The sequence below is a fragment of the Arvicola amphibius genome, chromosome 2, assembly GCF_903992535.2.
Source record: "Arvicola amphibius chromosome 2, mArvAmp1.2, whole genome shotgun sequence".
In the NCBI taxonomy this organism is placed as follows: Eukaryota; Metazoa; Chordata; class Mammalia; order Rodentia; family Cricetidae; genus Arvicola; species Arvicola amphibius.
In genome coordinates, this window is record NC_052048.2 from 4,402,289 (window position 1) to 4,414,880 (window position 12,592).

The window sequence follows — 12,592 nt, forward strand, 5'->3', positions numbered from 1 at the left end:
CCTTCAGCAAATAACATCATCAATATTTTAAAGTCATCTTTGGACTCTGGGAGGAGCAGTGGGTGTCCCCTCCCTTTTCAGAGTCTTCTGCACCTCCGCCCCCCCCCCGCTTTCTGCAGTGGGCCTGTGCATTAACCCTTCTCTGCCTTCTCTGCCCAGAGAGAAGAAATAACTACACACATGCCCCCAGTGCCAAGACTTTGACGTGAACACCAATGCAGAACATTTTTAATTTTTTGAGAATTCTGCTTCATAAGCTACTTGCTTTTGGCACAGAGTTGTGTAGACTACACTTGCAAATCACCAAAACATGAGTATAAAACACGCCCAGGGCTGGCACACCAGGGTAGAGGGTGGACTGCCTGCCAGGAGTGCCCTGGGCCCTCCATCCCCTAACCCAGGATCTCAAAGGAAAGGCATGTGCTCACCTGAAGGACTTCCCTCATTGCCCCACAGGTGGGGGCACACCCTGTGCAGATATCAGCCCTTCAGGCCACCAGAGATATTCACTGGCTTAGTATCATATATGGGATCCCAAAATGGCCGCACACCACCTCTCGCGAGGAGCAGCGAGACCCAGAGAATCTCGACAAGGCAGGAACCTTCTGTTCCCAACAGAAACACGATCCTCTAGGGAGAGCCCAGTTTCTGTAGGGAAATAAAGACACACAGAACCTCCTGAAGCCATCAGTGGGTGCCTGGAGTTCAGAGCTCAGGATAGCTGGGGCTAAATGTCTCTTTTTACCACAATCAACAGGGAGCAACTTGTTGTGTTAAAATAAAAAGTCACAGGGCTAGGGAGATGACTCAGTGGGCACAGAGTTTGCTACAGGGGCACAGGGACATGAATTCAGAATCTGATTGCCCTGGAAGCACATGGACACTCATCTGCAACTCCAGAGCTAGGAGTGCAAGGATCAATGGCCAGTGAGCCTCGTTCAGAGAGTGATGTGGGATTCTTCTCTATATGCTGTGAGTGCCATCGGTTAATAAAGAAACTGGTTTAGAGCTGTGATAGGTAACTTAGAGCTAGGCAGGAAAAACTAAACTGAAGACTGGAAGAGAGGAGGCGGAGTCAGGGGGAAGTCATGGAGCTGCTGCCTGAGACAGACATGTGGAACCTTGCTGGTAGGCCACGAACCTCGTGGTAAAATACAAAACAATGAAAATGGGTTAAGTTAATATGTAAGAGTTAGCCAATAAGAAGTCAGAGCTAATGGGCCAAGCAGTGATTTAATTAATACAGTTTCTGTGTGGTTATTTGGGGGCTGAGCTGCTGGGAACCAACAAGCAGCCTCGTACAACATAACAGTGAGCTCCAGAATCAATGAGAGATCTCAATAAAATGGGGGGGTGCGATGGAGGGAGAGTCTTGATACGGGGCCTCGGACCTCAGTGCTACACACCACATGCATGCATGAACACACACACACACACACACACACACACACACACACTGGCACACACACAAGGTGGGGTAGACACGGGTACCATGTGTAGACACCAGGAGAAAGAGGTGGATGCTGAGGTGGTACCCAGAGAGGCAGCAAAGGTAACAATGACTTCACCCACTGGTTTGTGAAAGAGCGAAGCTGGGCATCTTTAATTGTAAGCAGGACACTCACTTGTGATTGAACTATAAACCGGAAGGGGTTCTGGGCTCATTTTCTGCATTACTGACTTCAGCGTTAGCCAAGGCTCCCTCTGTAACCACTGGACGAAGGCACACTGGCTTCTCTTCCTTGTCTGAACAGGCACCTCGTCTTCCTGTTCCAGGTTCACCAGGGCTTTCTAACTGTTTCCCACCCAAAGTCTTCCTGTCAGCCTTGGCTTGGTCTGCCTGGTAAAGATGGTGAAGTTGATAGCCATCACCTTTACACAGCTGAACTCACTTCAGCACACCTGTGTAACATTATATACGCTCAACAGGTTACTCGGACTTAAATCAATGCGGAGCTAAGTGCTTGCTGCATAGCCCATCGGCATGTCTGAAGACTAAACCCTCCTGTCACAGTTACCCATCTCTATGTCAGCTCCTATGCTTTAAGAAGTAAATAGATAAGACATATTCACACTTATGTGTGTAGGTATTTTGCCGGATTGCACGTCTATGCATGTGTGTGCCGGCTTGGATGCCCAAAGACAGAAGAGGGAGCTGGATTCCCTGGAAGTGGGGTTACTGATGTTTATAAGCATCCATGTGGGTGCTGGGGTGCTGCGGGACGATGGTTTTACCCTGTAAAGATTTGGTTATTGTACTTTTTTAATAAAATGATGATTGGCCAGTAGCCATGCAGGAAGTATAGGAGGTGGGGCAATGAGAACAGGAGAATTCTGGGAAGAAGAAAGGATCAGTCTGCAGTTGCGACCTAGCTGCAGAGAAAGCAAGATGAGAATGCCTCACTGATAAAGGTACCAAGTCACATGGCTGATGAGGTAGGAGGGTCTTCTGTTTTGTGTTGATTTCATTGGTTAAATAAAGAAACTGCCTTGGCCCTTTGATAGGACAGAAAATTAGGTAGGCAGAGTAAACAGAACAGGATGCTGGGTAGAAGGCAGTGAGTCAGTCACCATGAAGCTCTGGCCCAAGATAGACATAGGTTAGAATCCTGGTAAGCCACCACTTCATGGTGCTACACAGATTATTAGAAATGGGCTAATCTAGATGTGAGAGTTAGCCAATAAGAGGCTGGAACTAATGGGCCAGGCAGTGTTTAAATGAATACAATTTGTGCGTTGTTATTTTGGGTGTAAAGCTAGTTGTGGGGAAGCCGGGCGGGACGAAAAGCAGACCTGCTCGCCTCATCACTACAGGCTGACACAGACAAAAACAATGGGCTAATTTAAGATGTAAGAATTAGTTAATAAAAGTATGAGCTACTAGGCCAACTGGTTTATAATTAATGTCCAGCTCTGTGTTTCTTTGGGACTGGTCGGCTGTGGGACTGGGCCAGAGAGAAACCTCCGGTCAATACTGGGGTGTTGTTAAACCACCCAGTCATCTCTTCAAGCCTGAGATCCCACACTTTCCTCTGTCGTTCCCCCATCTCTATTGCATCCCCAACACATAGTGGCCAATGAAGAAACACCCGTGGGGCAGCTGGTGTGCACTCAGACCTCACACAAAGGAGGAAAGGGCGCAGACTCCAGAGCACACCATCTGGCTGAAAGTCTGTGGGACTTTGACACATCTCAGGCACCATTAAGGATCTATCTTCCTCATCTGCACAATAATAGCATTAACACCTTACAGGGTCAGGACAAGCATTAATGAGTTCGTCCTTGAGAAGCCCTTAGGATAGAACCTGCTACTCTAATCCTAAATGCAGCCTGGCCGTTAGTTACTGCTATAACAGCTTTGCTCTCAAGAGTCATTTTGGTGGCATCAAAGGATGACCACTGAGCCCCACAGGCAACAGTTTCAGACATAAGTTAAGGTGGGATGTGCAGGAAATGTCATCCTAAGAATGATTAAAGGACGAAGGCAAAGAGAAAACAGAACAAAAACCCCTGGGAAAGGTGGCACGTGGCAGGGAAAACGGAGAGGGGACACGGCAAAAGAAAACCAGTAAAGAGAACGGTCAGTGTGAAGGGCTTGGAAATGAAAGTAGGAGAAGGAAGCAAGAGTAACCACGGCGATGAAAGGGAGCCTCGAAAGCCGGGAGTGATGGCCCACACCTTTAATCCCATCACTCGGGAGGCAGAGGCAGGCCACCTCTGAGTGTTCAGGTTCTAGGCCAGCTTGGTCTATACAGGCAGGGAGCTCCAGGCCGGCCAAGGCTACACAGCGCAACCCCATCTCAAAGAACAAACACACTAACAGAGTTAAAGATAAAAATCAAACGGCCAAGAAGCCCCTTTACATCTTGAGCTGCATCAGAAGAGCTCACTCTTCAGAAACGCTGACTGTAGAATGAGTTTGGACCTAAAGAGCAGGAAGCCAGGGAGGGGAAAATGTTGCTGGATAAGGCTGAGGGGTACAAGCTGGCCCAACTTAGTGCTTGAGTTCCTCCGTCCAGATGCTGGCCTTGTGACTCCTGGCTCTACCAGTAAGGCCAAGATGAAGGGACCCAGACTTATTCATTCCTCCAATGCTATCTCTAGTCATCATTTTAAAGGGGGAATTGACTCTGGAATATGTTTGTGGAGTACCGCGAACTTTCAAAAATCTGGACAGGGAGCTGTTTTTTTTTTTTTTTTTTTTTTTTTTTTTTTTTTTTTAAAACGCTTCACCTCAGCCTCCTTCGCCCCTGCCTAGACTAGCCGGTTAACTAGAAGGAACCAGCGATGCTCTACTGAACGGATAATGTTGTTTGGAGCTCTAACTCGCCTCGGAATCACAGAGATCAACCACGGAGAGACGAGGGAGAGCGGGTCGAGGCTTAAAATAAAAATCCGCATTTTAAAAATCACTTTCACTGTTATCTTTAATTAATCGCCTGCTGTAAAACGCGCCGTGTCGTCCCACTCGAGGAACCCGGGAGGGTGCTGGAGAGGAACTCATCCCCGCGGCTCCGCCCAGGACTCGGGCTCCTCAGCCTCGCGCCAGGCTGGGAGGAGGCTCGGCGGCACGTGACCCGCTCCAGCCGCCGTGGCCGGCGACCCAGATCCGTCCCCGGAACCTAAGAGCTGCTGCCCTGGCCCTGCTGTGCTCCAAAGCGCGTGCATTTGGGGCCCAGGTCCCTTCTGGGTTCACGTGCCACCGGCGATCTCGAATGCCCCCCAAGGGAACGTGACTGTCCCATTCCGTGCAGGAGCAACCTGGGGCCACCACGTCCGCGGGGATGGGATTAAAATTCGTATTTATCCTGAGCTGCGGGATCACTGCCACCTGGGGACTGCTGTCCTCTCGGGCGTGTGGACCGAGCTCCCGAGGCCGCGGGGCGCGCGCACGGCATCCCTGCGCGCTGATGTGGCAGCCGCCGCAGGTCGCATCACGTTGCCGGCCCTGTGCTGGTACCCGTTGGAGACGGGATTAAGGAGGGAGGCCGCGGAGGTGCCAGTAGTAAACGTGGGCTCGCCACACTCAGCGTGGTTTATCGCACGAGGGGGGTGGGGTGGGAAGCACCCCAGCGTCTCACAAGCTGGGTCGGGCAGGACCCCGACTGCGTGGCTCTCCGCAGCAGTCCTTACATGCCACCCGCTCAGTGCCACCCCTCCCCCTCTCTTGCGCTTCCCCGGGAGCACCCGAGGCTCCAAACGTCATCTGCCGTTGTGATGAGTGGCACCGCAATTCCGGCTGCTGCGGGAAGTTTAGGTAGTCCGGGGACACCGTGTCGCCAAAGCTACTTGGAATGCGACATTTGGAACCAGCGACTACATTTTCAGTGATCCTAATTCCTTCCAGAAATTGGACTGCAAGTCCTCCTATTTTCAGGGTAGCCCTCCAGCCAGCGCCACGGGGTGTCTTTCTACCCTACCCTCCCTCCACGCCCGACCAGTGAGCAGTGAGCAAAGCCTCGGAATTTTCCTTCCCTGCTGAAGTTTAGCCACCGGGAATTCGCGTCCTTTCTCTGGCCCAAACCAACAGCAATCGGTGGGAAAGCAAAAGGCCACGTTCACGGTTCTGCACCGAGAAGCCCGCCGAGCTGGGGGAGCCGCGCGTCCCGCCCCGCCCCCGCGCCCTGCAGCGCCTCGGGGAAGACGAAAGGCTCGGCCCGGGTGGCCGCTTCCTCCCAGTGGCCCCGATCAGGTGTCCCCGCCCCCTCCCGGCCCCTCCTCCCCGCCCCCCCTCCGGGCTGGACCGCGGATGGTACGTTCCGCACGTGAGCTGGGTGCTGGTCTGGCCGGCGACGCGCGTGCCCTGTGGCCAAACACTGCCCGGAGTGAGAGCAAACTACCAGCGCAGTGCGTGTGTGCGCGCGGGTGTGCGCGCGCGGGTGTGCGAGAGGGTGAGCGAGCGAGCACGGGGCGGAGGGGCGGCCAACTGCTTCACACTTTCAACACTGCACCGAAGAGGGAGAGCGAGACAGCCTGGAGACGCACACATCCCCCCAAGATCTCCCCAGGCCAACGTCCCACAGATTACAGGACAGAACCCTCCAAATCGAAACGGAGGAAACGGACAGCCATTGAACATGGACGAAGGAATCCCTCATTTGCAAGAGAGACAGTTACTGGAACATAGGGATTTTATAGGGTAAGGTGTACGCACCGTGGCGAATATCTAGATGTCTAGGAGTCGGTTTGCCTTTTTTTTTCCTGCACAAAGTGATACGGAACGGGCGAGGGCAGAGCCCCTCCCGGAATGGGGGCCTGATGCTGATTTCTGTTTTTGCAGACTGGATTACGCCTCTTTGTATATGTGTAAACCCAAAAGGAGCTTGAAGCGAGATGACACCAAGGTAAGCCTTAAATTTCCAATAACCTGCCTGGATAGTTAAATTAGGGCCATTGATTTCGCAGGGAAACTCTGCCTGCAAATATATTCCAGTCCCGAGCTTCCCTAACTGTGAATTTTAAGTGGCTTGCTGGATACTCGGGGGGGGGGGGGATATTCAACACCGCACCTGAATTTAAATTGGATTTTAGAAGTCTAGAGGAGAGAGAGTTCCTGGGCATTAGTTCATTACATAGTGTGTTTGGGGGTTGGGGTGGGAGGGTTCATCCAGTAAGTGAATGAGTGAATGTTTAGCTTACGGTTGTCTCTTTTCCCCGGCTCCTATCTGAAGGATACCTACAAATTACCGCACAGATTAATAGAAAAAAAGAGAAGAGACCGGATTAATGAATGCATTGCTCAGCTGAAAGATTTACTGCCTGAACATCTGAAATTGACAGTAAGATCTTAGCACTTTTTCATTCTCTGATGGTTCCAGGGTGTGCTGGCCTCATATAAACTCCCGGAGATAGGGTAATAAATGTAAATATTAAGAGGCCTGACTTCCAACTTGTGCTGTGATGGAGAGTTTCCCAGGGGCTCCGGGCTGGAGGCAAAGAAATCATTGATGACCTGCCTTGCGGGGAGCTGAGCAGCGCTTCCTTCCCAGTTGCTGGGCTGCACGGGGGAGCCGATCAAGGAAAATTCATGTGTTTTAAAGTAACCCCTGCCCCTTCCTTTTGCACCACTGCAGACACTGGGGCATCTGGAGAAAGCAGTAGTTTTGGAATTAACTTTGAAGCACTTAAAAGCGTTAACAGCCTTAACGGAGCAGCAGCATCAGAAGATAATTGCTTTACAGAATGGTAAGTGGGTCTGAGGAAGCCTGCCCTGATAAACCGAGTAGCGTTAGGGCGCAGTGCTAGATCTACCCGCCGCGTTCTGCTCCAGGTGAACATTGCCTCTGGTTTCCCTTTGCTGCCAAGTATCCCAGACGCTTTCTGCAGAGCTGGAGGAGCCCCGTTTTTATTTAAAGTGGCGGCTGCGCCTCTCTAGTTGGGTTTTTCAGTCGGGCGGAGAGCGCCTCACCCCGCCACCCCCTCCTCTTGGCAGTCTGCGGATTATATCGCTGGAATGCCCAGGAAAAGCCGAGCTCACTGTAGGCAGCGCAGGGCCCACGTGATGAGCAGATGTCTTAATGCCGCGGTTTTTCTTCTCGCCTCCCTCCCCCCCGTGCACCCTAGGGGAGCGCTCTCTGAAATCGCCGGTCCAGGCCGACTTGGATGCGTTCCACTCGGGGTTTCAAACCTGCGCCAAAGAAGTCTTGCAATACCTCGCGCGCTTTGAGAGCTGGACGCCCAGGGAACCGCGCTGCGCACAGCTCCTCAGCCACCTGCACGCCGTGGCCACCCAGCTCCTGACGCCACAGGTGCCCCAGGGCAGGGTCCCGGGCCGCGCGCCCTGCAGCACTGGGGCCGCGGCCGCCCCCGGCCCTGATCGCGCCGCCCGCTGCGTGCCGGTCATCCAGCGGACTCAGCCAGGCACCGAGCCTGAGCACGACACGGACACCGACAGCGGCTACGGGGGCGAGGCGGAGCAGGGCCGCGCCGCCGTCAAGCAGGAGCCACCCGGGGACCCGTCGCCCGCGCCCAAGAGGCCGAAGCTGGAGGCGCGCAGCGCGCTCCTGGGCCCGGAGCCCGCGCTGCTCGGCTCGCTCGTGGCGCTGGGCGGGGGAGCGCCCTTCGCGCAGCCGGCCGCCGCGCCCTTCTGCCTGCCCTTCTACCTGCTGTCGCCGTCCGCCGCCGCCTACGTGCAGCCCTGGCTGGACAAGAGCGGCCTGGACAAGTATCTGTACCCCGCGGCGGCCGCGCCCTTCCCGCTGCTGTATCCTGGCATCCCCGCAGCGGCCGCTGCCGCTGCCGCCGCCTTCCCCTGCCTGTCGTCCGTGCTGTCGCCGCCTCCCGAGAAGGCAGGCTCCGCCGCCGGTGCCCCCATCCTGGCGCACGAGGTGGCGCCCCCGGGGCCGCTGCGCCCCCAGCACGCGCACAGCCGCACCCACCTGCCGCGCGCTGGGAACCCGGAGTGCTCTCAGGAAGATGCCTCGCTGCCTGCCAAGGACGTCCCCTGAGCCCCGCAGCCCTTCCTGAACAGGGGCAGGGGGCTCCTGAGGAGTCGCCAGGTTTCCAAGTTCAAAGGCCCCCTTACGCGTGCCAGGGAGGAAGAGTAAGAGATGCTCGACAGGCTTAGGACAAAAACAGGTGTTTTGTGTACGTTTGGAGTTCCTGTTTTACCCGTTTCTCACCCTTTTGCCACCCCACCCTCTACCCGATCACACCCACCCCACCCTTCGCCCCCGCTGTTACAGATCCTCCGTGAGAATTACTGGTTATGGTCTATTACCCTCCTCCAAAAAAATTTAGTCCAATCCCAGTTCCCTTTCCAGACACAGAGTCTGGCTCTGGGAGTCTGTTGGATGGGAGAGCCACGTGGAAAAGAGAGTGCCTGGTCCTAGGGTCCTTTGACTCTGGGCCTGGAGCAGCAGGTGTGTCCCCCAGCTGTCCCTTGAGGAGGCACTCCATTAACCAAGGGTCTCTGAGAGTTAAATTTACGTGTCAGTATTTTGTAGTGTTTGGCTTTTTTGAGAAGTACTTGTTTTTTTTGTTTTTTTTTTTTTTTGTTTTTTTCTAAAAGGTGAGGATGCTCTTGCCCTATTGTGGGGCCCTTGGAGTGATGTCTCTGTACCTTGCACTTGTTTGTAAAGACTGGGCTTTGGGCCATCTTCAGGCACTATGTCTGGGTGGGAGCTGGGGGCGGGAGGTTGGAGCCCTTGGCGCCTCCGCTCTCACTTTATTGACAGATTGACCTCAAACCCTTTGTCCCACTTCAGTTTCTCAATTCATGTGCTAATGTCCTAGGTCATAGATTTGTGTTTCTGAGCACGTCCCCGTACCGCCCCCCCAGCCCCCACCGCGGGTTACTTTACCCATCATGTTCCCAAATTTTTGTAACGTTACTAGTTTTATTTTTTAATTTTTTCAAAGTGCACTGGGCTGGAAAAAGAAAAGCCCAAACCGATTGATTGGTCCTCAGATTCTAAGATGACAGAAGTGGAGGGAAGGACCAGGTGCTCCCCTGTGATGGGAAGTGCGCCGAAGATGTCCAGGGAGCCCGGCCCGCCTGCTCTCTCCATTCTGTATCTATTTTTCTGCCAGCTACCAGATAATCCGAAAGAAAGCTCTTTCAATACGGCACACACCAAGACCTTGTCTAGATATTTTTAGTTTGTTTGTTGCCAAGGTAGCACTGAGAACTGTCACTTGAATGTTACGTAAGGGGTGAGACAATAGTCTGGAGTGAGGAAATTATCTGGGTCTACCAGTGTGTTCGGGTCCGTTTGCTGCTGCTGCTGTTGCTGCTGTTTGTCTCAAACGCTGTGTTTAAACAACGTTCAACTCTTAGCCTGCCGAGGTGGCTGTATGTACATAGCTGTTAATATACCCAATTAATGATGCCTGACATGCTATTTTTGTAGGGGAGAAAGATATGTGCTAATGGCAGGACTTGGGGAAGTGTTTGCACTTTGCTTACTTTGCTTATAATGCTTGGTGCAAGCTTACGCTGTCTTAAATTATTAAACAAATAAATACTGTCTGCAAGAAACCAGCTGGTTTAGACAAGTTTAGTATGTAAAGATAAGCTAGAATCTATCTTTATATTCTAGTATTTTCAGCACTCCCTGAATTCTATTATCTAAATATTGCCACACTATTTTGTGATTTAAAGCTTATTACTAAGGAATAAAGACTTTATATATGACATGAGGCTGTCTAATAATTAAACAACACCAAATACCCCCACTAGTTCCCAGAGACTTCTGAGAATCTGGACAAGACACGCTTTGTCTGGTTGGTTTTGGTTTTTTGTCATTGGTCTCCAGGGAGACTTAAGGGTCTGGCCTTGTGTCCCAGCTTGTCTCCAGTATATCAAAACTACAAAAGGAATAGTCTGGCAATCACCTGTGGTTTGTTTACCTTAGCCCCAGTTAGCTAATGTTTTTATGATTTACTGGGTTTGGGTCCTGACCTCAGATACCCTCTGCTGTGCTGTCTGGTGTTTCTCTCTCACCCAGGTCCTAAACACAGGAGTATAGGGAGGGGATGTTTTGATCATGCGCATATTTTGCCTTCTTAACTTTTACAAAGTAATCCTGGTAGGGGACTTTGCCTTGGAACTCAGGAAATGATTTCTAGACTTTTCTCAAGTGTGTGATCAGAGACAAATGAATTGAAGTGCTATCTGTCTTCTTTCCAGTGGTGCTATTGAACCCTTTGAAGGATGATGTAGAAGGGATAGTTTGTAAGACGTAGGGGAAGTGCTCCCTCTGCCGACCATGAGGAGCAGACAGGGCACAGTGGACCTAAGCCACAGCCTCAGATGGGCACTGAGGGCCAGTGCTTGGCCTCTTCTCCCTCAGCCAGAGAATGTCTGTTACTGCAGCGTTCTGTGCCAAGCACGCTCATGAAACTTAACAAACTAACCACAGCCGTTAAGGAAACAGATCTACCCTAGAAGAGAAGGGGTTGTGAGCCTTGATAATGGGTCAGTCATGAGAAAGACGTCTTGCTCTAAACTAAAGTGACGGAAAACAACATTTTGGACTGCATCTTATTGCCATTGTCGTCATGACCAAAATGAGGATGCAGTAAATTACTAGATAAAACAGTCGACATTTGTACGATTTTGTCACATGTAATACAATTTTTTTTTTACTTTGGCCAGATTTTATAGATCACTTATTTAGTCTAAAATTATATAGACAATAACATGACAAAACTGAATTTAGGGCAAAAATGAAAATTATTATTTTCCACATTAAATCTGAAAATGTGATCTTCTGTGTCTCTAGGGGTGAAAGTCAGGACCTTGGGCCAGCTGAGCCAGAGCGATACCACTGGCCTGAGCCCTCAACCTTTGGAAACTATTGAGTCATTGGTTGATTTTAATCAATTAACTGTGGAGTTGTTAGAAGTCACGAAGGAGGCATCTATGTCTGCAGACTTGAAGTGTTAGCTGGACATAGTACATCATGTGATTTTCCAGCTTACAACTGTGAATCTTCATTCAGTATTGCAGTCAGTAGTAGGCATCAACCTTGATTTCTTAGCAGACTTTTCATCGAATTTATCCGTGCCCCCACTACCCTGCCAGACTTTATCTTTTCAAGGCGTTAGAAACCAGAACTGTGCAAATCCGCCTGGCATTCCAGTCCATCCTTGTGAAATGGCTTTAAAGGCCTTGCCAACTACAGGGACCACAGCAGTGGTTATGAGTCCTATCACATAATGAGTAGGAACTTAGCCCAGTCCCCTCTGTCACAGCTCGGTGTTTGTCCTCTCCGCAGGGGGTGACTGCCCATAAGGGACTTGGGAAGACAGGGTTGGACAAACAGGCCATACAAACTTTTTATTTCTGGTAGAAGTGAACAGCGAATTAAGAAAGACCGGCTTCCTTATTGTGAAAGGCATTTTTCTCTCAGCAAGCAGCATGTATCTTGCTAAAAATTTTTAACCCATTGAACTTTCGAGTCAATGTATTGAGAACCTCTGACAAATGTTCTCATGGTAATTTAAGCAAGTTATGTGCAGATCTGCAATCTGTGCTCACGCCCCCTTCAGGGGCCAGCTTTTCATGGGTGGATCAGGTAGAGCGATGTCTGGGGTATAAAGAGGGGATTTTCACTACAGAATGCTATTCTCAGAATCTGGTGCCCCCAAAAGTCATCTCTTCTATTTGAGTGCAAACTCAAATACATACAAAGCTCTTCTTAAAAAGAGGGTGTTTTAAACTCTGCATCTAGAGAAGAAAGTCATCTCTTCTACTTGAGTGCAAACTCAAATACATACAAAGCTCTTCTTACAAAGAGGGTGTTTTAAACTCTGCATCTAGAGATACCCCCCATGAGCAAGGAGCTTCTAGATTAATGCTAATTTTCCCTTGAAAAACTTTAGTAGAAAGCACACTAAAATTCACTGTATCAATCCTCTAGAATGTTCCACACATGTCCTAGAAAAATACCCTATGCGGAGTAAGTGTTTCCTAATAATCCAGGGTTAAAAGCATTGGTTTTACAATGTGTATATTATATACAGTGTTTACACTTGGTCTGACCCATACGCAGTTCCTGCGTCTGATTATGTACTTATTTCGAGACCAGGTCTCACTGTATAGCACCGGCTGACCTGGAACTCCCAGGTAGACCAAGTTGTCTTCAGA

At 50.8% G+C, this 12,592-nt stretch overlaps 1 protein-coding gene across 1 annotated transcript; it reads left to right on the forward strand.

Annotated features, from left to right (window-relative positions):
* The first annotated feature begins 5,831 nt into the window (after positions 1 to 5,831).
* Bhlhe41 (basic helix-loop-helix family member e41) lies at positions 5,832 to 8,957 on the forward strand. The gene is made up of 5 exons (XM_038319939.1): positions 5,832 to 6,139; positions 6,281 to 6,344; positions 6,672 to 6,779; positions 7,074 to 7,185; positions 7,564 to 8,957. The coding sequence occupies exons 1-5, from the start codon at positions 6,078 to 6,080 to the stop codon at positions 8,445 to 8,447; spliced, it is 1,230 nt and encodes a 409-aa protein (XP_038175867.1). The 5' UTR covers positions 5,832 to 6,077; the 3' UTR covers positions 8,448 to 8,957.
* The last annotated feature ends 3,635 nt before the right edge of the window (positions 8,958 to 12,592 follow it).